At 43.5% G+C, this 24,517-nt stretch overlaps 1 protein-coding gene across 5 annotated transcripts in view; it reads right to left on the bottom strand.

The window, feature by feature from the left end:
• BDNF (brain derived neurotrophic factor) overlaps positions 1–23,945 on the bottom strand; it is a 60,577-nt gene extending 36,632 nt beyond the window's left edge. Inside the window, exon 1 of one of the 5 annotated variants that reach the window (XM_027562786.1) lies at positions 23,350–23,945. In XM_027562786.1, coding sequence (XP_027418587.1) covers positions 23,350–23,352 — 3 coding nt within the window. In that variant the 5' untranslated portion in view covers positions 23,353–23,945. The other 4 variants (XM_027562791.1, XM_027562790.1, XM_027562788.1 and 1 more) reach the window with 4 other exon arrangements.
• Between the last annotated feature and the right edge of the window lie 572 nt (positions 23,946–24,517).

Raw genomic sequence — 24,517 nt, 5'->3', positions numbered from 1 at the left:
TAGCCCCGGAGTCCCTCAGCCCCTTTCAGGTCCGAGTTGCAGGAGTGTGTCAAGTTTCCCAAGATAAACTCGTACTGGACCCGTATACGTCCGCTTTTAACTCAGCTCCTGGGGAGCAGGTGATGATGTGCAGCCCTGCTGAAGCCCCGGGGACGCGGTATGCGGGCTGAAGGAGCAAGCGGCCCCCCAAAACCTGCGCAGGGGCCACCCAGCCCTTGGGAAAGATTCATATCTCAGCCCCAACCCCGTCACCTCAGCCGGGGCCCCCCACAGCTGGCGCCCTAAATCGCTCTCACGACCCCTCCTCTGCTGGGGGTCCCCGGGGCGCCGTCTTCTCCCATCGCGCAGCTCTGCGTCTCTTCTTGGCTTTCTCCCCGCCACTTCTGGACTTCCCGGGGTCCCCGCTCTCTCTCGGGCGTCCTGGCTACCCCTCTGGATCGTGCGGTGGGAGTAGAAAGCTCAGCAGGAACAACTCAAAATGCCCCCTTCTCTTGGAGGGGAAGAAAGGAGTTCTGGCCTGTTCCCCATAACTTCGCCCCCACCCCTCTCCGCCCCAGCCAACTTTCCCCGGCGGACCGGCGGCTCTCGAGCCAAGCCCCAGGTCCGATGCTCGCCTACCTCGGGGTCCACACAAAGCTCACGGGTCCCCGGCGGCGGAGTCACATCGTCGTCCCGCTCCTGGCCCCTGCGCCCAGCCCAGGTCCCCGTCGCGGAGCCGCTCGCCGCCGGCCCCACAGCAGCGGTGGCAGCTGCAGTTCAAGCGTCTCATCAACGCTTCCCGTGGAGGAGGTGGGGGGCGCGCCGGGCCGGTTCCTCGGCCGCGCCCGGAAGCCCGCGGCGCGACGGGGTGCGCGGGACAGCGAGCGGGCGGGTGCGCCCGGGCGCGGCGGCAACGGGGACCCGGAGCTCCAGCCTGCGTCTGGAGCTCGGGTCAGACATTATTTAGCTCTTCGGTTGAGCTTCGATTGGTCAAACGGCACCGCCCCCCGCCCCCCTCCCCCAACTCGCCCGCGCCACCGAGACCCGTGCGGGGCGGCCGCTTAAAGGGAACGCTGTGCCTTTTCCTCGCCCCCGCTCGGCCCCGGGGAGTCCCCGGGCTGCCCGAGCGCCCCGGACCCGCGCACCCCCGTTCGGCCAGTCCCCGGGGCCCTGCGATGTGGCCCTGTAAGCCCCGCGCCCGTCCCTGGGGCGCCTCAACGGGACGCGGGCGCCACGCCCGCGGCTCCGATGGGTGACCTAGCCCCGGCCCGGGGGAACCCCGCGTCCCGGGCCCTCCGCGGAAACCCGGGCGGTCCGCGCCGGGACTGAAGGGAGCGAGCGCGCATCGGGCGCCCCCGGGGTCTCGCTCCCCTCTGTGGCAACTCCCCCCCGCTTCATCCCGGCACCTAAGTTCTGTGGGAGAGGGCGTGCGTTTCCCGGGCCACGGACACACCTTCCCGCACCTTCCCGCACGACGGAGCTTGCCAACGCGAGCACACAATGAAATCGCACAGAGCAGGGGGGCTATTGGTTTACTCCGCTGCCTTAAACACGCCGCGGCTTAAACAGAGTTCGTGCACTGACCTCTCCGGAGTTTGCCTAATAGGAATCCAATCAAGATAATAACGGCATTTTTTATTCATGAACACCCCCAGATAACGTTACACCAAGTTACTTGCTCCAGTCGGGAAGCCGAGGCAATGACAGACCTCACTCAAGCCACACGCTTTCTAGTCGACCAAACAAGAGGAAAAAAAACGGAGAGAAAGAAAAGAAACCCACCTTTTCAGTCACTACTTGTCAAAGTAAACATCAAGGCAGCTGCTCTGGGGAAGACTTCGGCCCCGAAACTCCCAGACTCTATTCTTTTTTTCACGTTCCCTTTGGTTAAAAAGAAGGGGTGGGGTTGAGGGGAGTCTTTGGTGCCCGCTATGTACTCCTTCTGGTCTGCAGCAAAGAAGTTAAATTATTGATAGTGGAAATTGCATGGCGGAGGTAATACTCGCACCCCCTGAGCGAAGAGCTCCATTTGATCTCGGCAGAGGCTGGGAGATTTCATGCTAGCTTGTGGGGGGGGGGGCGGGGGGGAGCGGCTGCGCGAGCAGCCTTCTCCGGGTGAATGGGAAAGTGGGTGGGAGTCCACGAGAGGGCTCCACGGTGCCTTGACGTGCGCTGTCATATGATACCTCCGCTGCCTCGAAATAGACACTCTAGTGCACGAATTACCAGAATCAAAATTCAGCGCATTTAAAATGATACATCTTTTATTAGAAGAGTTCCGTTCCAGGGCATTGCATGGTTCTGCAGATGTTTTCACTTCCCTCCCTAGCAAACTTACACACATAAACCAACCCTTTTAATAAAGAACCTGGGTAGCAAAGATAAATAAAAAGCCTTCTGTTTTAATGTGTGTGTGTGTGTGTGTGTGTGTGTGTGTGTCTCGGGGTGGGCAGTTGTCTCAATTAATCCTCACTTCGCCCCTCTTCCCCCGCAGCAGTCTTTCGGATTCTTAGTTGCAGGTAGCCAAGACTCTTGCAGAGAACTTCATATTCACTTTCAATATACTATCGGACAAACGCTTTCAACCGTCTGTCTAGGTTCCTGCTTGAAGGCGGAATTTTCTTCCCACTAGTTGGACCAGTTCCTGCGCGAGAGTACAGACCTTAAATTTTAGAGTAAGGAACGGGAAAAGACCCTGACATTTAACTTGTAATCCTGGGACCTCTTCCGAGCATAGGAACCACCTGTCAGTCGTGTTCAACTCTTTGAGACCCCATGGGCGGTAGCATGCCAAGCTCCTCTGTCCATGGAATTCTCCAGGCAAGAGTACTGGAGTGGGTTGCCATTTCCTTCCCCAGGGGATCTTCCCGACCCAGGGATCGAACCCAGGTCTCCTGCATTGAAAGCAGACTCTACCATCTGAGCCACCAGGGAAGCCTAAAAAACCTCCAGGGTTGCCTATTAAAATATAGATTTATCCTCCTGAAACTGTGATTTAGTAGGGGCGGAGCAGCGTCCAGAAATTAGCATTTTAACAATCACCCCTAGCGATTGGGAACCAGAAAATCTGGGGTCAGCTTTGAGAAGCACTCTTTCTTAAGCAATGCATATTTGGGTGTCATTGGAATCTCTCATTTCCCCCCAAATTTGGTAGGCATTTTTATGAGTATGTGCATTTCTTCTGTAATCTCAAAGGAGTTTGACCTAATCATTGCTAAGACTCATTGCTTTAAGAATTTTTCTAAACACTCCAACATTAATTTGGGGAAAGGGAAAGATTATAAACAGCTTCCTCCCCTGAACCCTTCTGTGGTTATCAAGAATGTGCTGTTGAACTGAATATGTAATATCATTATATACTCAGTTCAGTTTGCCTAAGGGTTTACAGTTAAAAAAAAAATGAGTGCACTTATATTAGCTGTTTTAGAACTTCTAAAGACCAGTCACAGAAATTACTATTCTTATTTTATAAATGAAAACCGGAGGCTGAGTGCCACGAAATCATTTGCCCGAGTTCACACAGCTAAAATGCCAGAGACAAGACTTTAATAAATCAGGAACTCCAGCTAGAAATATCCCTGCCTCTCCCCACCCCCAATAAGGGAAGCTATGTTTCTTGGAAGTGTTATCGAGATGTGCGATCTTTTAGCGCCTCTTTGCAAATTGTTGGACTGAATAGTCAAATTATTCAAATATATGCATATTCTTAGAGTGTCACACATTTAGCTTTGCACCTCTATCAACTTGACAGTATACATGACCAGCACAAACTACCCTACAGCACAGATGGTGAAGTATATTGTGGAATATTTAACGTATGTGAAATATACAGGCTAGTTGGGAGCAATGAAGGACAGAGGTCATGAAGCCCAGCTTGGCCCCCTCAAAAAACCTCTGTATGATTCCCTAGGACGTCCCAGATGGCTCAATGGTAATGAATCTGCCTGCAATACAGGAGACTTGGGTTCAATCCCTGGGTTGGGTAGATCCCCTGGAGAAGGAAATGACAACCCACTTCAGTATTCTTGCCTGGGAAATCCCATGGACACAGGAGCCTGGCAGGCTCCATGGGATCACAAAAGAGTCAGGCACAACTTAGTGACTAAACAACAAATTGATTTCTAGGGGTGTAGGCTGAGTGCAGACACAATTTCTTTTAATATGGAAAAACAATTTGAGAGGCTAGTTTATAAATTAAAAAAAAAAAAACTGTACTGCTTTATAAAATACTGGAGGAGCCCTACCCTAAGCTCTCTCTCTCTCTCTCTCTCTATATATATATATTTATGACTTTATGATAACTTCAAACCAGTGCTTACTTTCCAACTTTAAATTTGCTTGAAAATGAGTTATTTCTCCAGGTTTTTAAGCTCACTTGTAATTGCGTTCCTTCTGGAGAAATACCTAATCAGTGAATATCAAGAATCTGAGCATTCTCAATGTTGCTAAATGAGAAGTTATGGCAAATCTACCTACTAAATTCACATTGCCATGTCAGCATTTCTGCTGAAGGAAGGAGTGTTCTTATTTCTGACACTTCTGGTTTTATGTATAGCCAATCTTCTTATTCCTACTCTCCCTCTATGTTATACAGATGGATATATCCTTACTTTCCAGTGTGTGGTGCAGTTTTACTGAGGAAAAGACAGATGAGCCAGAAATGGCAAGAATATTTAGAAATAAAAGAAGATCAAATGCCAATTCAGATAAACCTTCTGATGAATCAGACCTCTGGACACTTTTGAGCATTTCCCAACTTTCTGATTTGTGATAATGGTGTTACCAAAACAATAAAAACCCAGACTAAATGCTTGCCTATTTGCCTTAAAAATACATCTTACATTAAAAACAATGATGCCAAGATAAAGTTGTACCAGTGTCTTGATGGGAATTCTGAATAATTTTTTTATTTGGTTAATTCAGGTGGCATATAGAGATAGTGTTAGAGGTCTAAGATCAAATGCTTTACAAAAATCATTTTCCTATTGTGATCAAGGGTGATGCTGAAAATATAGAGCACGTATTTCTGATTCTTTTTAAAGACTGGTCTCTAACATGATAGCTGTGGGAGCAAAGATTCCAAGTTTGTAATCTGAATATTTTCTCAGTCACCAAAAGGGGGGAGAATTTCACTGCTTGAAAAGAAAATGCTCTCGATTCTACTTTTGTGGGACCTACAAAATTAATTTTGAATTAATCAAAATCTCTATTTTTGGTTGCTGCTGCTAAGTCGCTTCAGTCGTGTCCGACTCTGTGCAACCCCATAGACAGCAGCCCACCAGGCTCCCCCGTCCCTGGGATTCTCCAAGCAAGAACACTGGAGTGGGTTGCCATTTCCTTCTCCAATGCATGAAAGTGAAAAGTGAAAGTCAAGTCGCTCAATCGTGCCCGACTCCTAGTGACCCCATGGACTGCAGCCTACCAGGCTCCTCCATCCATGGGATTTTCCAGGCAAGAGTACTGGAGTGGGGTGCCATTGCCTTCTCCGCTATTTTTGGTTAGGATCTAATCAATCCTTCTAACAGAATATTTAGAAGGACAAAGGTCAGGGAGAAATTCCCATCTATTCTTGTCAGGAAATATGAACTAATCCTCATTACCCAAGTGGGAGCAGAGGCAGTAAGCTCAGATGTGACACTGACATATTTTTTTCTATTAATAATTTTAATTGGCTGAGGTCAATTCTACTATCACTATAAGCATTTTGTGTTTAATTATGTTTACTTAAGTTTCCTAGTTACCCCTGTCTTCAGTCTTCCTTGCAAAAAAAAAAAAAAAAAAAAACCAAAACATGTCTAGGATCAAATCAACTGACCTCAAAAACTGCTGAAAATTGGCATAACGGAAATAATAAGTAAACAGAAAACTCTCCTGCTGAGCAGAGTGGCAAAGATGTTTTCAAATTCATGATGTATGGTTTCAAAGGGCCAATACAGTGTGAAACTGTCACTCATAATCCTCCAAATTATTGAGCAAGGCCTGTCCTGAGAATCTTACGGGAGAAATAATATCCCTATTCACTGGATGGTACCTTAATATGAGGTGTACTTCTTACTGGTAAGCTTTTCATGAACCATAAGAATAACTGTGTGCCATACTGAAATACATCCAAATGGGTCAACACCTGTTACAGAAATTATGTAACCAGTGGTACCCCACTCCAGTGCTCTTGCCTGGAAAGTCCCAGGGACGGAGGAGCCTGGTAGGCTGCAGTCCATGGGGTCGCTAAGAGTCAGACACGACTGAGCGACTTCACTTTCACTTTTCACTTTCATGCATTGGAGAAGGAAATGGCAACCCACTCCAGTGTTCTTGCCTGGAGAATCCCAGGGACGGGGGAGCCTGGTGGGCTGCCGTCTATGGGGTCGCACAGAGTCGGACAGGACTGAAGTGACTTAGCATAGCATGGTCATTAGTGATGAACAAAAGAAAAGCACAGTAAGAAAATGTTAGAAGGGCCAAGATTAGGAGAGCAGCGCAAAAAGGTCAAAAACTGATCCCATCTGGGAATAATATTTAGCTGGATCAAAAAAAAAAGCATAAAAACCATTATGAAACAACTAACTTCCAAACATATGAGAGTCATCAACTCCAAGCCCTCCAAGTTACCTGAGTTCTCTGAGAACATTTAAAAACCAATAATGAGCAATAAATTGGTTTACTTGTTACAATGTTTCTACAAGGATAGTCAGAAGAGACCTGACTGTGGGCTTCAGGACAAAAGTTAGAACTGACAATGGTAGCTGATTTTGCTGGTTTTGCAGGGAGAAGAGCCAGGAAGAACTTTAGCAAGTTTAAACCAAAGTGTTTTAGGACATTGAATCAGGTTATAAGGAGCAGGTTACTTTATTTTTGAAACCCAACTATTTAGGTTGTGTGATGATGGGAGTGAGAGATTTTCTACTGCTAAATTTTATATTCTTCATGGAGAAAGTTAGCAACGTATGCAAAAAGATAACTTAGAAAAAATAATTACTGAACTTCCTAAAGTCATATTTGAAAAACCACACCAAGAATGTGGCCTATTTTTCCATGATTCTGAATCTACACAGTGTCTATGGTGAATATTTTTTGGGAGGAAAGACTCAAGCACTCTTGTCAAAATCCTCTGGGTAACCCAGATGTGGTAGGAATAAAGTCCCCAGTGGTACCCATGCAAGGATTAGGTTTTAGATTTGTGTCACATACAGAATCATTTAGAAACCTCTTGATCTTCTTAACTTCAGTTTACTACCTTTGCTTCATAGTTCCATTCATTCAATTGATGAAAACTTGCTGAGTACCTCCTGCCAGACAATGCTCTATGGACTAGCATCCATGCAAATGAGTAAAACACATCTTAGCCCTTCAGCTGCTCAAATTCTACACCTAAGGTTTGTGTTTTAATCCATTGGGCCACATATGAGTTAGTTAAAAGTAGGAAATTATGCTTTGTTTAGTTTTCCCTTGCCATGGGTTTACTGTGTAGAAAGATGACCGTCAGCATGACCCTAGTGGTCAAGGGGTAGCAGTGATGGTCAAGAAACCTGCTCCCAAAGCTGAAAGGGCAGCTAGCAGCTGGGGAGGGCCGCTCATGGTTGATCAGTGCCCTAGCCATCTTTGGTTAGCAGTGTTTTACAGAAGGCAGACAAAGGATAAGAAATTAGGGTAGAGTTAGTGATAGGGAGAAAATAAGACATAGCTTGGGAAAATAATTTTTCTAAATATGATTAGGTAGACTTATAAAATGGGCTCCTCAGGTGGCGCTAATGGTAAAGAACCCACCTGCCAATACAGGAGACACAAGGGTTTGAACCGTAGGTTGGAAAAATCCCCTGGAGGAGGGCATGGTGACTGGCTCCAGTATTCTTTCCTGGAGAATCCCAGGGACAGAGGAGTCTGGCAGGCTACAGTCCATACAGTCACACAAAATCAGACACCACTGAAGCAATTGAGCATGTACACATGCAGACTTATAAAAAGATAGATCCAGAAGGGATCTTTCAAGATCATCTCCTCTTCCTCACTACTCATAGGTCTATCACAACAGACCAGGAATATAGACTACACATACTTCTTCTGACAACCTTTCTAAGAATCCAGTCATCATAGTGCTTGGAAGTTCCCACTTGTAACATATTTTTGTTCTTGTTGCAATTTATATTTTATTTCATTTCATCCAACCTTAGTGAAGATAGAGACCAGCTGCTTCCTAACCATCTTGTGTTATTAAGTCACCCCTCAGCTTTTCTCATAGCGAGAAATCAGATCTCACAACCTTTCTTCATAAACTCCAACTTCCAACCCATTAATCATGTTCTTTGGTCTACCCTGGACCTCCTCCAAGATTTCCATACTCTTCTGAAAATGTAGAGGCCTGTATTAGACATGTCTGTGAAATTATCCAGGGCTCAGGAAACATGGGAGTCATGAATTATCTGAACACAGCTGTTGGGAAAAACTAAAGGGAAGATTCAACCAGATTGATGAATCCTTTCCTTGCAACTTGGAGACAGAAGTGGTTGTTTCATAAAAAGATGAGCCTTTATGTCAAAGCTATATATTCTATCCTTAGCTTTCAGATGAAACATTTTTCAAAAGAAACAGATCTTTAATAGGACATTTTGTTTTTATTTATTCTCAGCAAAATTGTTTAAGAACAGGTAATTTTTCTGTTCTCCACTTAATGTCCCAAGTTGTAGACTTTATCTGATAAATTAGGATAGTACTTTCATAGTCTCAAGTAATTTCTCTCGGAAGGTAAGGTCTACAAAACACTACATGACTGTTGAACTTTGAACTTTCTCCTAAATTAAACCATGTCTTTTCATTTCATCTGCATTCCAAACCTAATTAGAATACAGTAAAACTAAGTTGAAGGCCATAAAAGAGAATCAAGCTAACCTATATGATTCCTAGAATCAAGTTTAACTGATAATTTCCCTTGTCAAGAATACCTCTGTTATGATCTCACAATCTAATGTGACCAACTATTTTGGGACTTCTAATTCTTGATAACCCAGCTGAAGAGCATGAGATTAGCATAAACATCATCCCCACTACTCCTGGCTGTCTGTTTAGGCCATGTTGAAGGAATTCAACGGTAATTTCAAAATCAATCCAGCAATGGGTTAAAAGAAATTAAGCCAGACACGGAATGAAATCAATACCCTAAAAAGAAACTGAGTAGAAATGGGTAACATTTACTTCCCCTTCCTAACATCATTTGGAGAAACTGTCAGGGCACTCTGTGGCCAAAAGATTACTAAGAGATTTGCTTCTAAAACTTCAGTCTACCAAGAAGGGCACCAAGAAGTGCAAAGTCTGGCTGAGCCTAAGAAAGAGTGACGGTGATACAGATGGACAAGACAAATATAATAGCTCATAAAACATGAGGACAAAGAGATGGGGTAGAGTGGGAAGTGAATGGGGAAAAGCAGAGCCACACATTTAAATTCCAAGATCTCTTCATTATTATTATTATTGTCATTTTAGTTATGGTTACATATATCTTCAGGGAAATTTATTTTTCTCTGCTTGGACTGAAGTCATGACCTGGGAGAGGGGGTGATATATAAGAGGTGGGGGAAAATAGATGCCCAAGTTTGGAAGTCAGATTTTGAGTCTATGATACAAATTAAATATAATTTCTAGGATGCAAATTCAGCTCACAGTCAGTTCCTCAAAACAGACTCCATACTGAATTAGAAAAATGAAGACCCAACTCTTTATTATCAAATTTTATGCTTCTCCCAAATGCAGTAAAATTTTTAGCATTGAGAAGCTTTTATTTCAGAGACATGTTTTCCAGGAGGCTTTGGGAAGAATGAGCCAATGCTATCATGCATTCTGGCCTTTTTAGCAAAAAAAAAAGTTCCCAGGATAAATAACTGAAGTTAACTTGCATTGCTCATTGCTTTATGTCTATGATGAATGCTAACTTGAATTACCATTCTCACATAATAAACATATTTTTATGGTATTACAACCAGATTGTGGATGTAGATCATCTTAGAACTACTTTGCAAGCCAAATTTCCATTGCCTTTCATTTTATCTGCACACAAAAACTAATTAAAGTGAGTAAAAATAAGTTGAATTCCATAAAAAAGAATCATGCTAACATACATGATGCCAATTTATCTCAGAAAATATGTCAAAGTTTGACATATTTTTGACTATTTGCTTGACTAATTAACATTTTTTCTAATTTTACTTTTTTTTACTATGTTTTTGATAAGTCAAATTGTTATTTATTGATATGATTTTGTCCTCCATTCCTTGGAAAAATTTATAAAGTGTCTAATTTACCCTTCAATGAATTGATAAGAGCAGTACAGTATTTAATAATAAAATTAATCTTGAAAACAGAATTACATGTATAAATATCATATGAAGTACAAAGAAACAGTCTCAAAGAATATTTCTTTGGAAAATGATATGAGTTAAAAAATATAAAGTTTAAATTAGTGAACATTTCCTAGCATTTTTAAGAAAAAGGATTTTAAGGAATTTTAGAATTTTTTCCTTATTTTTATTTTTTGTTGTTTTAAGAAAAATATATCAATTTTTTTGTTTTGCTTTGTTTTCCTAGGGTAAGAGGGGCGTATGCTACAAGAATAAATAAATAAAGCGGTTGCCAAACCTCAGATAAAAATCTAGAACCAACTGAAAACACTGGGAATAATATAAGAATCAATGAAAACTTGAGGTTTCAATTCATCTTGTCTTAGTTAGTGTCTCAATAATCATAAAGTAACTATAGAGTATTAAAGAAATTTAAAATACTATAATTAGTTTTGTCCTGAAAGTGAAAGTGTTACCCGCTCAGTCATGTCTGACTTTTTGCAAACCATGGATTGAAGCCTGCCAGGCTCTTCTGTGAATGGAATTCTCCATGCAAGAACACTGAAGTGGGTTGCTATTCCCTTCTCTAGGGGATCTTCCTGACCTGGACATCAAACATGGGTATCTTGCATTGCAGACTGATTCTTTACCATCTGAGCCGCCAGTAGGATCAATGGAGTATTGAAGAAACTTAAAATATTATAATTAGTTTTGTCCTAACAATTTGAAATTAGCAATGTCTTATTGGAATGCTGTTAATATTTTGTTAATTATGTTTATATTTAAGAAATTAAGGTATATACATAAAAATCAAGATATTTTGAAAAATTAAGATAATCAAAACCTTGCTCAGGCTATTTATTGTTTTCTTATGTTTGATTATTAGAAAAGAGAAGAAGTATCATGATCATATGATATGATTGCAAGTCCTTCAGTAGTCAAGAGAATTTGGGTTCTTGTTTAAACGCTATCACTCTCTGGTCATGTGACCTGGAAAGTCACTTCACCAGCCCACGCTTGTTCACATCAATGCTATCAGTTTCATAGAAATGTTTATTGAATAAGTGGAACAGCATTAACTACTGTGCATCTCAGTCACCTGATCAATGAATGAGGCCAGGACAGCAGGCTATAAGCCGCGGTTGCCAAGTCTAGTGGCACATTCAGACTTCAGCTCAAAGGAATGCATAATTCAGGTGATTTTAGTGTACTAAGGAAATTTGTGAACTAGATCATCTTTAAGGTTCTTTTTTTCCATATAAATTTCAACTGCTTACAGGAACTGTATATCTTTGGTAAACTAAACTTGAAACTCATGTAATTATTTCCCCTAAATTTAGAGCCTTGAGCCAAGGTAAGGAGTCATACTCTTCTGCATTTTATACTACATAGTTATCTATGATGAGGTTTTAGGTAGACTTTTTCATACACCAAAATGGCCTTTAATATCATCCTTTCCCCCTGGGCTGGTTTCTTAGCTCTGGGACATATCAAATGCATTGTGAGTTCAGGCCATCCTTCCTTGCATAGATCACAGTGGCAGTGGGATGAGGTTTTTCCATAGCCTCCAGATCCTTGATTCTGTATATGACTTTGGCAACTCTGCAAAGACCACTGACTTGTACTATCTTGGACTTACCAGTTTGCATCCATTCCCTCATTAAAGACCACATCTTTCTAAGAGTTGTTTTCCAGAAGGAAGATGGATGAAATTTATTAGGAAGATGCCCAAGTCGATGTTTAACTCCTTTACCCAGACTACCCCCAGCTTAGTTTCTAGAGCTGCTATTCTGAGTTCTGAGTTGGTGCAAAGATGCAAAGGACCCAGATACCAATACTTGGCATTCTCCCAAACGAGATGCTAATTCCAGAGAAGTTCCAAGTTTGGAGTAGGGCTTTGGGAGGAAGAATGTTAAATTGCACAAGAAAAGCCAATAAACATTTTAGTCCCCAGCAGGGACTATCAGCCTTGTAATTACATTTAGGATTGTGCTTGTCAATCCCCTTCTTCTCCATCTCTGTAAACAACATGTTAGCTTTGGAAGTTTGTCATCCACTGGGTTTTTGGAGAAGGCATTCCTCATCACAGCATCTGCAGTGCTATAGCCAGTAACAGTTTGAAAAGGCAAATTTATGAAAAGGCTTCTAAACATACTAAATCCTAATCTAAACAATTTATAACGTTTCTTACTCAATAACTCTCAGAAGTCAACTATCTTGGAACTGCCCTAAACAAGTTAAGAAAAGCGTCAGACATCATCCATGGGGTTCATAAACTAAAGTAAGTGGAAGGAAGAATGTGCAGGTGAAGTATTCCATGGAGTAGTCTTTCTCTTTGATGACTATATACTTATTTCTGGACAATGTATACTTATTTCTCTCTTGTTCGTGTTTTAAACATGACAACAATTATAATAAGAACAACTAAGATTGTGTAGGGACTTACAGATTAGTTTACTGAGTAAAAGAAAGGGCTTGGAATTAGACAGACCTGGGTTTAGTTAAGCTTAACCACTTTTTGATTCTGCTAATTTAGGATATTGGCTCAGACGGTAAAGCATCTGCCTGCAGAGCGGGAGACCCGGGTTCAGTCCCTGGGTTGGGAAGATCCCCTTGAGAAGGAAATGGCAACCCACTCCAGTACTCTTGCCTGGAAAATTCCATGGACTGAGGAGCCTGGTAGGCTACAGTCCATGGGGTCGCAAAGAGTCGGACATGACTGAGTGACTTCTCTCAAGGAATTAACTGCCTCTGTTTCCTTATCTTTAAAATAGTAATACTAATAATCTCTGCCAAGAAAGATCATTGCAAGAACTCAGCTATGGGAATGTAGAATGCTCATCGTGGTGAACTCAACAAAGTTAAATTAAATGATTAATTTATTTGATCCTCCCCCACTTTAAGAGGTAGCACTTTCTCCATATTATGATTGTGAAAACGGGGTTTTAAAAAGGATAGGGGACAATCAGTGGTTTGAAAATCTTTCATTAGTTAGCAAAGATTCAATATAATTCTAACGCAGCATTTGTGGCCACTGATGTTGAGATTCTCAGCCATACCAAAGGGTTGTGTTAAAGATCTCTTGACAAAAACGTGTGTGCCAACCTGACAATGAGGAATCCAAGTCTAATCTGTGTGGTAGCTATTCCATAGGGAAGTGTAATATTATAATGGACTTTGGAACTAGAGAACATTAGGTTTGAATTTTAGCTTTTCCATTTAAGATTTGCTGTATAATTTGGGGTAAATACACTCTCTGAGCTCCAGTTTCCTTCCTTATACAATAATATAATCTGTCTCAGAGAATTGCTTTGAGGGTTAAATAATAAATGTCAAATGCAAAGGAAACAACTTAGTACTGGATAAATGCAAAATGAATGCTATCCCATCCCATCATAATGTGCACGTGCTTTCTCATAGTGTAGTAATGACAGAAATGAAGTCTTTATAACCTCTTGAGGTTAGTGAAGCCACACCAGGAATCTGAGGCAATGCTCCCTAAGTTAATGACCAGAGTCTGAACTTTTTCTCTTTATCAGTGGAGTGATGGACTTCTAGAGCAGTGAGGGTAGTGCTAGTGGTAATAAGGATAAACCTCAGAGTAATAGGGGCATCCCTGGTGGCTCAGTGGTAAAGAATCCACCTGCAATGCAGGAGACGTGAGTTAGATCCCTGGGTTGGGAAGAACCCCTGGAGGAGGAAATGGCAACCCACTCCATTATTCTTGCCTGGGAAATCCCGTGGACGAGGGGCCCTGGCAGGCTACAGTCCATGGGGTCACAAAAGAGTCGGACATACTAAACAACAACAATAGCAAGCTCAGCTAATAGAAACATGTCTACTACACCTTAGCCATCTCATCTGCTGGTTCTTTATCCACTTGGCAACTTGTTAAATGGCAGAAGTGAACTTTAAAAGTTTTCTCCAAATGCCAGTTTCCTTTTTCCAGGATGGAACGTTCAATGGCTCATACTGAAAGGCAGGGAGAGACTAAACTAACATTTCTGAATCTATGCCATGTTAATAAGTACCCCCTTCCCCAAGTGTTCTATTGTCAAATATGTTTGGGAAATGCAACTCAATAGTATTCGCCAGACTTTGCCGCCAATAGAAATCAGTCACCTTTACACCATATGTCAGGTGTTACAGATATCCCAAAATACACAGACGCTTATCATTCCTGGAAAACTACAGTATTCACCTTGCTGCGTGATCTTATTTAGTCTTTAAGAAAGCACATATATTGGGCATCTGACTCATAACTCAGTTGGTAAAGAATCTGCCTGCAGTGCAGGAGACCCAGGTTCAATTCTCCGGTTGGGAAGATCCCCTGGAAAAGGAAATGGCAACTCACTCTAACACTCTTACCTGGAGACTCCCATGGACAGAGACTGGCAGGCTATAGTCTATGGGGTCGCAAGAGTCAGACAGGACTAAGCACAGCACTGTGTATCTATTACTGTATCATGCAAATTGACTTTTTAAATATTTGTATGATGATATTTCAATGTAATTGACTTTGTGATTGTATACTTTTAAGTTTTATTCATTTAGAAACATTCTGAGAAGGGTTTATAGGCTTGACCAAACTGCCAAAAGAGGGGAGTCCACGGCACAGAAGTGGTTACCAACCACTTGGTGGTAATCCAAGTGCTGTGAATCCAACACACCCGAAGGAGAAGTAATAGCAAGGCCATTCTCAAACACTGGCTATGGAAGTTGTTGGGGGAGAAAGAAGCCCTTACTGGAGGAGGAAGGTAAGAGTAGAAGAAATCATTGTTTCCTATCAACACAACCAGAACGGTAATGAGTAAGGATGGTAGAGATCTAGCTCAGTGGACAAATGGATGTGAAGATTACCCTGAGAAACGACACGTCTATTTAAGAACACATCCAGTATTCTAATACTAACCCTGTTTTGGTTTTCTTTTCTATTTATCTGCTCAAATTTTCCCATGTTCCCTCTCTTTTTCCCATTCACTTGCCCTGTAATGTCCTATCCCACAGGCTTCAGATGTTTATGGAGCCTTTCTGCAATCCCTCAGTTTAGGTATTTTTTCCCACAGTCACGTTATTACCTAGGGATAGTAATAGTTGCTATTGTCCTTGAAGAGGGAGATAAGACAAGTCAGTTCCAACTCCTGCTGGTGCTGATGGGTATGGGGTTTAGCATACTCTGAAGGAATCCTGAATTCCATACCATCATAGCATGCACTCTGGGCACAAAGATCTCAAAGCATCTTCTTCTGCTGTTACAGGCAATTGATTGGGTTTCCCTTTTCCAGTGTGAGAAGGTTTTTAAGTGCATTTAACATTCACTCAGAGGTTAAAAACAGTGGCAAAGTACTTTCTACCTCCTGGGGTGATCCAGAAAATGTTCACAAATGGTCAAAAGTGCCTCACACAGGCCATAGGTTTCTCCTAGCTACAGACGAAAGTTAAATTTGGAGGTCACACACTGCTAAACTGTTGATTTTTAGCAACTCGACTTTTAAGTTTTTTATTTTTAAATTAATACTTTGGAATATATTTTCCCATTTGTCTAAAATAGAATTTGAGAATGATGCATGTCATCCTGAGTGCATCAGAAGTTATTTTAAATATGGCATCTTTATAAAAGTCAATAGCTGCCTCATCAAAGGGCAATCATGTCCAGTGTGGGTGGCTGTGCCAATTGTTTTTGAACTACTGCAGCGATCTAGCCAATCCCAAGGAATGGCTTGCAGCCTTTCTACACCCACATTTTTCTTAATTATCTCCACCAGGCTGAGTTAGCTAAGGACAGACCTATAGCATTTCCTGGATGTCAAAATGCCCACACACCTTCTGCAATCCTTGGGCTACCAGCTCCCTTTCATGTTTCTCCTGGTTGGTCTATCTAATTACCTATTATCATGTGTATATAATGCATTATTCATGAGGCCCAGACAATTTCAGGGTGTAATATCTTTGATTTTAAAAGGAAATGACCTGAAAAATGAGAACTTCTGCTGGCACAAAGAAAATAAGCATTTAATTTGTTAGTGAGTCTCTCATCAGCCCATCCCTTTAAAAAATAACCTGCAGAAGTTTGAGATCATCATTCAGATGAAAACTTTCCAAGTTTGTTTCTCAAAAAATGATTGGTTCAATATCCAGATTCTTTCTATGCTAGATTCAAGTAAGTTGCTCTGATTTTTCATAATGTACTTCCTAACAAAAAAGTTAAAAATTGGTGACACCCAAAATTGTGCATCATCAAAGATTAGGGTAACTTAGGCCCAAGAAATAAGTTAGCCATCATATCACTCAAACTTGGAGCTAAAATGGAACTCAGAGTTTATCCTAAGAACATCCTCCTTGTTTTCTGTGTGAGGAAATATGGATCAAGGGGGACTAATTGATTTTTCTAGCTACTGGTAATTAGTTGGGAGCAGAGCTTGAACTCAGGCTTTTAATCTACTTCACTGTGTTCTCTTGGAAAAGATAAGAATCCAGAAGTCTATCTTCTTCTAGGGAAATTAAAGGACAAATCAGGTCTCTAAGCTGTAAGTCCACCAAGCTAAACACCTTTTAGTCTTACACACTGCTGAATTTCCAGACTTTGGCATAGTTCCTGGCACATAGTAGATTGTCAGTTAATGCTTACAAAATAAATTTATGAACATTAGAGTCTCTATAGAAAGCATTCCTCTTGGGCAAATGGAAAATGGCCTGTTAAGCTCATGATCCCCATAAATATCAGAGTACCTACTAAGAGAAGCAAGATCCCAGGCATTCAACACTAGGATGAAATTCCAGAGGGTTAAAAGAAAACAGGGCTTCCCAGGAGGCTCAGCGGTAAAGAACCTGCTTGCCAATGCAGGAGACATGGGTTTGATCCCTGGGTCAGGAAGACCCCCTGGAGAAGGAAACGGCAACCCACTCCAGCATTCTTGCCTGGGAAATCCCATGGACAGAGAAGCCTGACCAGGTGCAGTTCATGGGGTTGCAAAAGAGTTGGACACGACTGGACAACTAAACAACACGAAGAAAATACGCCAGCATGAATCCACACATCGGAAACGACCCCTGAGAACCTTCCCAGGCCCCAGATTCTACAACTCACAAGAGTCCTGTTTTGTCTTCAGCTGTTTTTATTCTCTGTGTTGTTTTGGGGGGAATTAGTGCCTGTTCCTTAGACAGTATATCAACCCTAGAAATATCCTTGCCTTCTTTGAGCCTCCAATTATGGGAGAGTGAAAGAATGGCTTAGAAAGAAAAGGTCATAGACTGGCAAAAACTTTTCATTGGCCTATAGAATTGTGGGAATGATTTGTAGGTAACTTTTTCCCCCTTTTAAATCAAAGAAATCAAAACAGGAGAAAATAATGCCTACAAGCCCCTCAGATGCCAGAGTGGGGTTTGAGGCAGGATGGGCTGGAGAGCTGAAGTGTGGTCCTTGAAATCTGAAGAAAGACTCTGAGTCAGTCTTTCCCTCTTACTGGCAATGTGCTCTTGGGAAACCCTGAACCTGAGGTTCCTCATTTGTGAAAGGTGACTAATAATTCCTACCCTTCCCTCCTGGCTGAGATCAGATTAGGAAACCTGTGAGAACTTTCAAACCACTATGTGCGTATAAAGTATTATTAGTAGAAATACACATAAAGTCTGCATTATCCTGAATTCTTTATAGGACTCCTTTAGAATGTTAGAAAAAAAGGGGAAACGTCAATCTGAACTTTAGAAAACTCAGAATGAACACTCCAAAAATTGCCAACTGACAATGGAGGCAGGGATAAAGATTTGACATTTTCATTTTTGCACCCTGGTGTTTTGGGGTATTAGTCTTTAGGGACTACATGTTTCTCTCAAGACACACTTGTTCAAGCAGTAGCTTTAACATCCAAAGTAAAAGAAGATTTAATATTTTTGAAATATGGCCACTCTTTGGCCAAAAAGGAGAGAAATTTTCTTTTTATTATTTAGGAATTTAATCTTTCTCCCCTTAAAAGTAACAGCCTCTCTCCCCATTTCCATAGGACTCAATATCAGTAAGCTCTCACTAAATGTTAATGTTTATTGTTATTTATTAAATGCCACGAAGTATCCTTTACATGGATCAAGGCATGTAAATTTAAGAGACTCACCGATTGTTAAATTCTCTAGAAACACACAAACACACCCATACACACAAGTGCACACTCACACACATACACAGCAGTAGCAGATCAGCAGAGAAAGACACCAGCCAAAGAAAGATAATTTGAGATACTTCTGAGGTAGCAGTTGTAAAATTAAAATAGGCAACTCATTAAATTATCCATAGAGTGAAAAGAAAGCTACAAAAATAGATATTTTTCTGGCAAGTCAGTGCTTTTTAGAACAAATTTAGTTTTAAGCAGAATCTTAAAATCAGATTATATCAGTTCATATTCACTAGAATCAGTTAGATGGTTAGATTAGCTTTTCCTAATTAAAGAAAAGAATTAGCTTTCCTGGCTTTGATAGAAGTATATTTAATAAAAACTATGTTCAGTTAGACATCATTTTAACTGACATATTGTAAGCAGTTTGATTAAATGAATGTCATTTGAGCAAGTTGGAGCCTTGTCCCTAAATCACAGAATTAGAAATGAAAATCCTTTGTAAGTCATGCCACAGTGATGATTTTTTCCTCATTTCTATTTGTTGGTTTTTGTGGCTTATTATCTATTTTGTGGTCATCCAGGCCTTTGCCTCTCACATTGCCTGATACTGGAATGTTGTTTCTTACTAAGCTTCCCCTAGAGGACAGGCCAGGAAAAGGAAAGAAACTAAATTCACTAGCTTCTCCTCTTATTAAGAATACATATTACAGATTCGATAGGGAAAGAGTCTGGTGAATGAACGAAGCAGCATATGAATGTTGATTTTAGATCTTTTAAAGGTATTCTTTCCAATTTACAGATAGGCAATTTTACAAACAATATTTTGTAAGCCAACAAGAACTTGCTTTTCAAATCCCATTTACTGCCTTACCATACACATTAGATGATATTTAAAAATAACTAGCACTCTGGTTGAGATGGAAATGCTGTAGGCAGAGAATGGCATAGCGATACCTCCCCCTTATGGAGTGTCTTCTTCCCAGTTTGCAAAGCTCTTTCAGACATTCTCTTCTATCCTCCAAAAATTGCTGTGTTGTAGGTCTTACTATCAATGACACTGAAAAAGCTACAGGCAAAACGAATATATTTTCATCTGAATCAATACTGATATATTCCATTGGGGGAGCTAGACCAAGCTGAAGTCTCTCACACAGAAATTTTAACATGCAAGACCAGGGGGCACAAAAGTAGGCTAGTTCACTCTTCGTTTTTTTTTAAGGTCAAAATACCCCCTTCCTCTTTCTTCCCCTCTTCTCTTTAACACCTTCTAATGTTTTCTTTAGTTTCAAACAGGACAGTTGAAATTTCTTGCGTTCGTACTGAAGAGCTCTATGTAAATACACATAAACAGTGACGATCAGGTGCACTATACTTAAAGTGACACTCATTTTCACAACAGCAGGCGAAACCATTTCACCTACAAGTCAAGGATAAGCATGTGAGCGCGTGTGAGAGAGGATGACGTGACACTTTTGAGGTTTAAGTTATTAAAGATCCCGAGGTTACAAGAATTAGGTAAGCATTTTCCCTCCTTGTCTCCCGAAGACTCGAAATCTACAATTTTCTCCATTTGACTGTCAGATAAATTGGCAAGTCGACTAAAAGGATAATATTCCCTTAACGGTGCATTCATTTGAAGCCCTAGCAACTGTATTAGGCAGCAGCGAGTATTCGCTAGCAAAGCATTTCGAGGAGACAGGGAACTCTGCAATTTAGAGTGACAGATGATTTTTTTCTCATCCATCAAACCGCCTCAAAATGTCACAATATTTACACCTCTTCCTTGGTGAATTAGAATCCAGAGACAGGCAGACGAGGAAAAAAAAAAAAAAATGCCGACCGGTTGCCGCTTGATTTGGGGAAAAGCAAGTGTTGCACCTTTAAATTCTGCCCCTCGGTTCCCCGTTTCCCCCCCTTCTCGGGATTTTGCAATAAATCTCCCAGTTCTGCGTTCAGCCCTGCAGATCCGTATTTAAAACAGCACCATCTGGGAAGGGTGGGCGGCGACGGTGATGCGGACTCCTTGGAGTTCCTTTGCAGCACGCTTGGAATTGCATCAGACTGATCAGAAATCCCCCCGCCCCCAAGCCCAGCCCCTCCCGCCCCGTTCCCCTCCCAGCCCCTCCCCTCCCCTCCCTACGCGTAGATCTGACTGAGAAAATGACTGGATCTCGGAACAATCTGTGCCCCATTCGCTGCAGGCTTGCTCCGTAAACCCTGCCCAACGCTCCCTTTGTGTGCGTAGCAGCCTATCACCGTCATCTGATCCTAGTGCCTGGTTTTTATTTTTATTTTTTTTCCTTCTAAATCGCCACAATATCCTCGCGTTGCCTATGAATCCATTCTTTTCACCTGAGCAGAGTTGGAATTCTTTTTTTTCGTTCTCTAAAACAGTCCAGTGAGTTTCGGAAATAGGTTTTCCCCTACGTTCCCCCACCCCCACCTCAAGCCTTGTCTCTTAATTAAAGAGGGCTGATCCAGGAAGGAGGAGTCCAGAACGCACAAGCCCTGGGGTGAAAATTACCACCCGGCTTGGCTCGTAGGCCGGAACAAAGGGGCCGGGAAGTGGGTTGGTTGAGGGTTGTAGGAGTGTGGAGAGGATGGTGGCCCCTGCGCAGGGGCGCGCAAGTCCCTGGACTCCCAAAGGGGAGGCAAGACAACGCTGTCGCGCGCTCCGGCCGCTCTCTGTCCCCCTGGGACCGAGGAGGGGAGGTGGAACGGAAGACTGGGAGGCTCTGAGCAGCTTTGATCACCCCCGCCCCCTGGCCCACCCGGGCGGCGGCCAGCGGGCCGCCCTCCACACGCGCCTCCGGGTGCAACCTCGCGGTGCTGGGCGGTCTGTGCACCCAGCTGATTGGTAGCTGGGTCCAGCCGCCGCGCGGAGCTACTCGTGTTCTCCTCCACCTCCTCCAGCCGCCCAGACCCCATTCCCCGGCCCGCTCCCTGGCTCTTCGGCCCGTAAAGGACCTCTCCTCCCAAGTAGAGGCCCCCTTTTCCTTAGTTACCCCGACTGACTCGGACCTGGGCTCAGAGAGGCATCCAGTCCGGCGGGGAGCGGAGCGCGGTCTCGGAGGCTCCCCTTCCCTTGAGAAAGCGGGAGCCCTCTAAGCCAGCACCCGAAACTCGTCGGGAGGGAGGAAAGAAGGCAAGGGTGGGGGGGGAACAAAAACAGAAACATCCAGCCAGGCGCGAGGGCGACGGAGGGAAAGAGAGAAAAAGGAAGGGACGGAGGCAGGAGGAGGGGGCGGGGTGGAAGGGGGGGCGGGAAGGAGGGAGGGGGAGAGAGAGGGAGGGAGGGATACAGAGAGAATGAATCCTTCTGCCTAGAAGAGCTGAAATTACCTTGATGCATTTTGTGTTGGAGATTTAGCGTTACCTCCTACCCTCTCCCAACCTCCACCGCCCCTTTCCTCACCGCACACCACCTCCACCGCCTAATTCTAAATGGTACAAAGTCAAAATTTAGGAAATCGAATGTTGAGTAAAAGCTTCATAATTAGTAATGAACCTACTGTACACACACACACACACACTCACACACATACACACACACACACACCAGCAGAGAACGGAAAAGAAGGAGATGAAGGGGAGAAAAAGAGAAATCTTACATTTGAATCAGACATTTGCAGGTCCAAGTTAACTAAACTCATTATATCCGCAGGAAAACTGAGCTTCCCCACCCCCCTTCTCGCTTTACCCTAAGGCTCTCACCTAGGGCAATTCAAACTGGGCAAATACCAAGAAACAACCCCCCTCTCATACTCTCCTTCTACTTCCTCCCCTCCACCGCGCGTCCTCTCGGGAAGATCGAGTATCAAAATAGCTCAAAAATTGGGGTTGCAGGGGGTCCCCGCCCCGGTGCTTACCTTCTTTGCGGCTTACACCACCCCGGTGGCTAGATCCTGGAGATAAACACTTGCATTTCCCAAAGTTAACCCAGTATACCAACCCGGAGCTTGCCAAGAGTCTATTCCAGCCTACACCGCTAGGAAGCCAACTTCAGCGAGCTCAATGAGGGGACCAAACTGGGGCTCGCTTTCCAAACGCTGCGCTCCAAAATCTGACTCTCTCTCCAGCCCCGATCTCAGTGTGAGCCGAACCTCCGAAAAGACGCTTCTTAAGGGCGACACAGGGCTGGCTTACTGCGGGGCCGAGACAGCTACCTGAGGTACCACCACCTAAGACAAATCCGTCGGCTCTGTCCAAGGTGCTGAATGGGCTCGTATCTCCAGGATTACACACCCGGCGCGGCGGGAGGAAAAGACTAAAAAATCTGTAATTAAGTGATATTTGATATTGCTCTAGACGGTTTCTTCCACTTCCTTACGTTTTGTCACGTGCGGATGGCTTTGCCAAAGCCATCCTGTTAATAGTTGATCACATGTTGATGAGACCCTTTTCTCCTATGAGAGGCTTACCCATTTCATTACCGGCAATATGCCCTTCTGACTTATTTCTCTCCCACCAACCCCACCCCCATCTGCACCCAAACTCCCAGTCTTTATCCTATCCTTACCCCCACTCCACCCCCTGACCCCAAACTCTAATAGCATTATTGTTTTAGATGGAAATTAATCTTCTTGCGAATGTCAATTACATGCCCACATATAAATCATAGAATATGCTCATATATCACACACATAGAAGCAAAGAATGGAATGCAAGAAGGCTGGGAGAGAAGCATCAGCCTTGAACAGCCAATATAACACACACACCCTCCCTCCAACTCCAAGTTTGTTCCACGCAGTTCCACATTGCTGTGTTAAATCTCAAATGATTCCAATTAAAGTTGCACTATGTAAAAACCCGATTCTCCTGGCCTGAGTAGCTGCTGTTCTTTGGCGTGTGAAGTGCTAGGAAGAGCTGTGATATGCCCGTTGTTAAGCAACATGTCAAGATTTTTCAATTATAATGCAGGGTTTATTGCTACTCACCATTGTGCCTTTGCTGTCCTGGAGACTCAAGTGTCTTAAAATCCCGTCTCCCCAACAGATGCTGGAAGGTAATGTGTCTTGTTTGAAGTCATCATGTGAGAAGTTCGGCTTTGCTCAGTGGATCGCCCACCACTTGGTGTGACTTATGAATCTAATAACCCTTTGCAATATCCGCAAGCTTAAACTCTCAACCACCTTGGCGACTACAGAAGACAAAGCAACTCGCATCGATGTTGAAAAACCTATAGATTTACGCAAACGCCCTCACTCCGAGAGACACGTTTCCTTTTGAGTTCTTACGTGATTCTAATGAATGAGCGAGGTTACCAATGACTGCCCAAGTGCCCTGCTATATAGCGGTGGTTCCCAGGGCTGCCTTCCAACCGCCGGTCACTGGGTCCTGGCACAGAAAGTTCCCGGGGAAAGTGGGGAGTTTCAGGGTACCCTCATGTAAATAACCCAGCCTGCACACCGCTCCCTTGCCCACTGCTCAGGTCACACCTGGGGCTCTGGCATAGCTGAGCTCGGCTCGGGAGATTTTCCTGTCGCCAGGTAAGAAAACCTTCGCCTAGACAGGCTAGGGCGGGAAGACCGCTGGGGAACTTGTTGCTTATCAGCGCCAGAAGGCTACCGCTTTAATAATAATACCAGAAAAACGCAGGGGGAGGGGGGCGAAAGCGGGGGAGGCGGCAACGACGACGACTATCCGTGTTGTTTACGTGACCAACTTACTGTGACTCCTTTGGTAAAAAGGAAACTTCTTAGAAAAGTTCGTACCCCTCCCCCTTCCCCCAATGACTAAGGGTCCCCAGCTGATGAGGTCGTGAGTGACGATCAAGTCGGAGGTGGGGGGATGGGGGGATAAGCGGGGAGGGGGTGTGGGTGAGTGACTTGTCCTTGGGAACAACCACATGCGTGGAAGCGCGCATGAGCCCGGCAACTTTCCCTTTCCCTCTTAGGGATTGATGACTAGGCGAGAGGCACCCGAGCGAGCCACTAGTTGCCCACAGGAACCTGTGTAAATCGAGCTCTCGAGCGGCCGAGTTGAATGAAGTTCTGACTGCGTTTGCTCTAATGGTTATGGCTTCTCCAATGTGAGTTAACAGCGCGGGTGCGCAGCTAGGTCGGCATGGCGCACCGCGAAGTGTGGAGCCGCGGGCAAAGGCAG

This window comes from Bos indicus x Bos taurus, chromosome 15, assembly GCF_003369695.1.
Source record: "Bos indicus x Bos taurus breed Angus x Brahman F1 hybrid chromosome 15, Bos_hybrid_MaternalHap_v2.0, whole genome shotgun sequence".
NCBI classification, from domain to species: Eukaryota; Metazoa; Chordata; class Mammalia; order Artiodactyla; family Bovidae; genus Bos; species Bos indicus x Bos taurus.
Note: the sequence above shows the minus strand (reverse complement) of the source record. Positions and strands in the feature narration are given on the sequence as shown.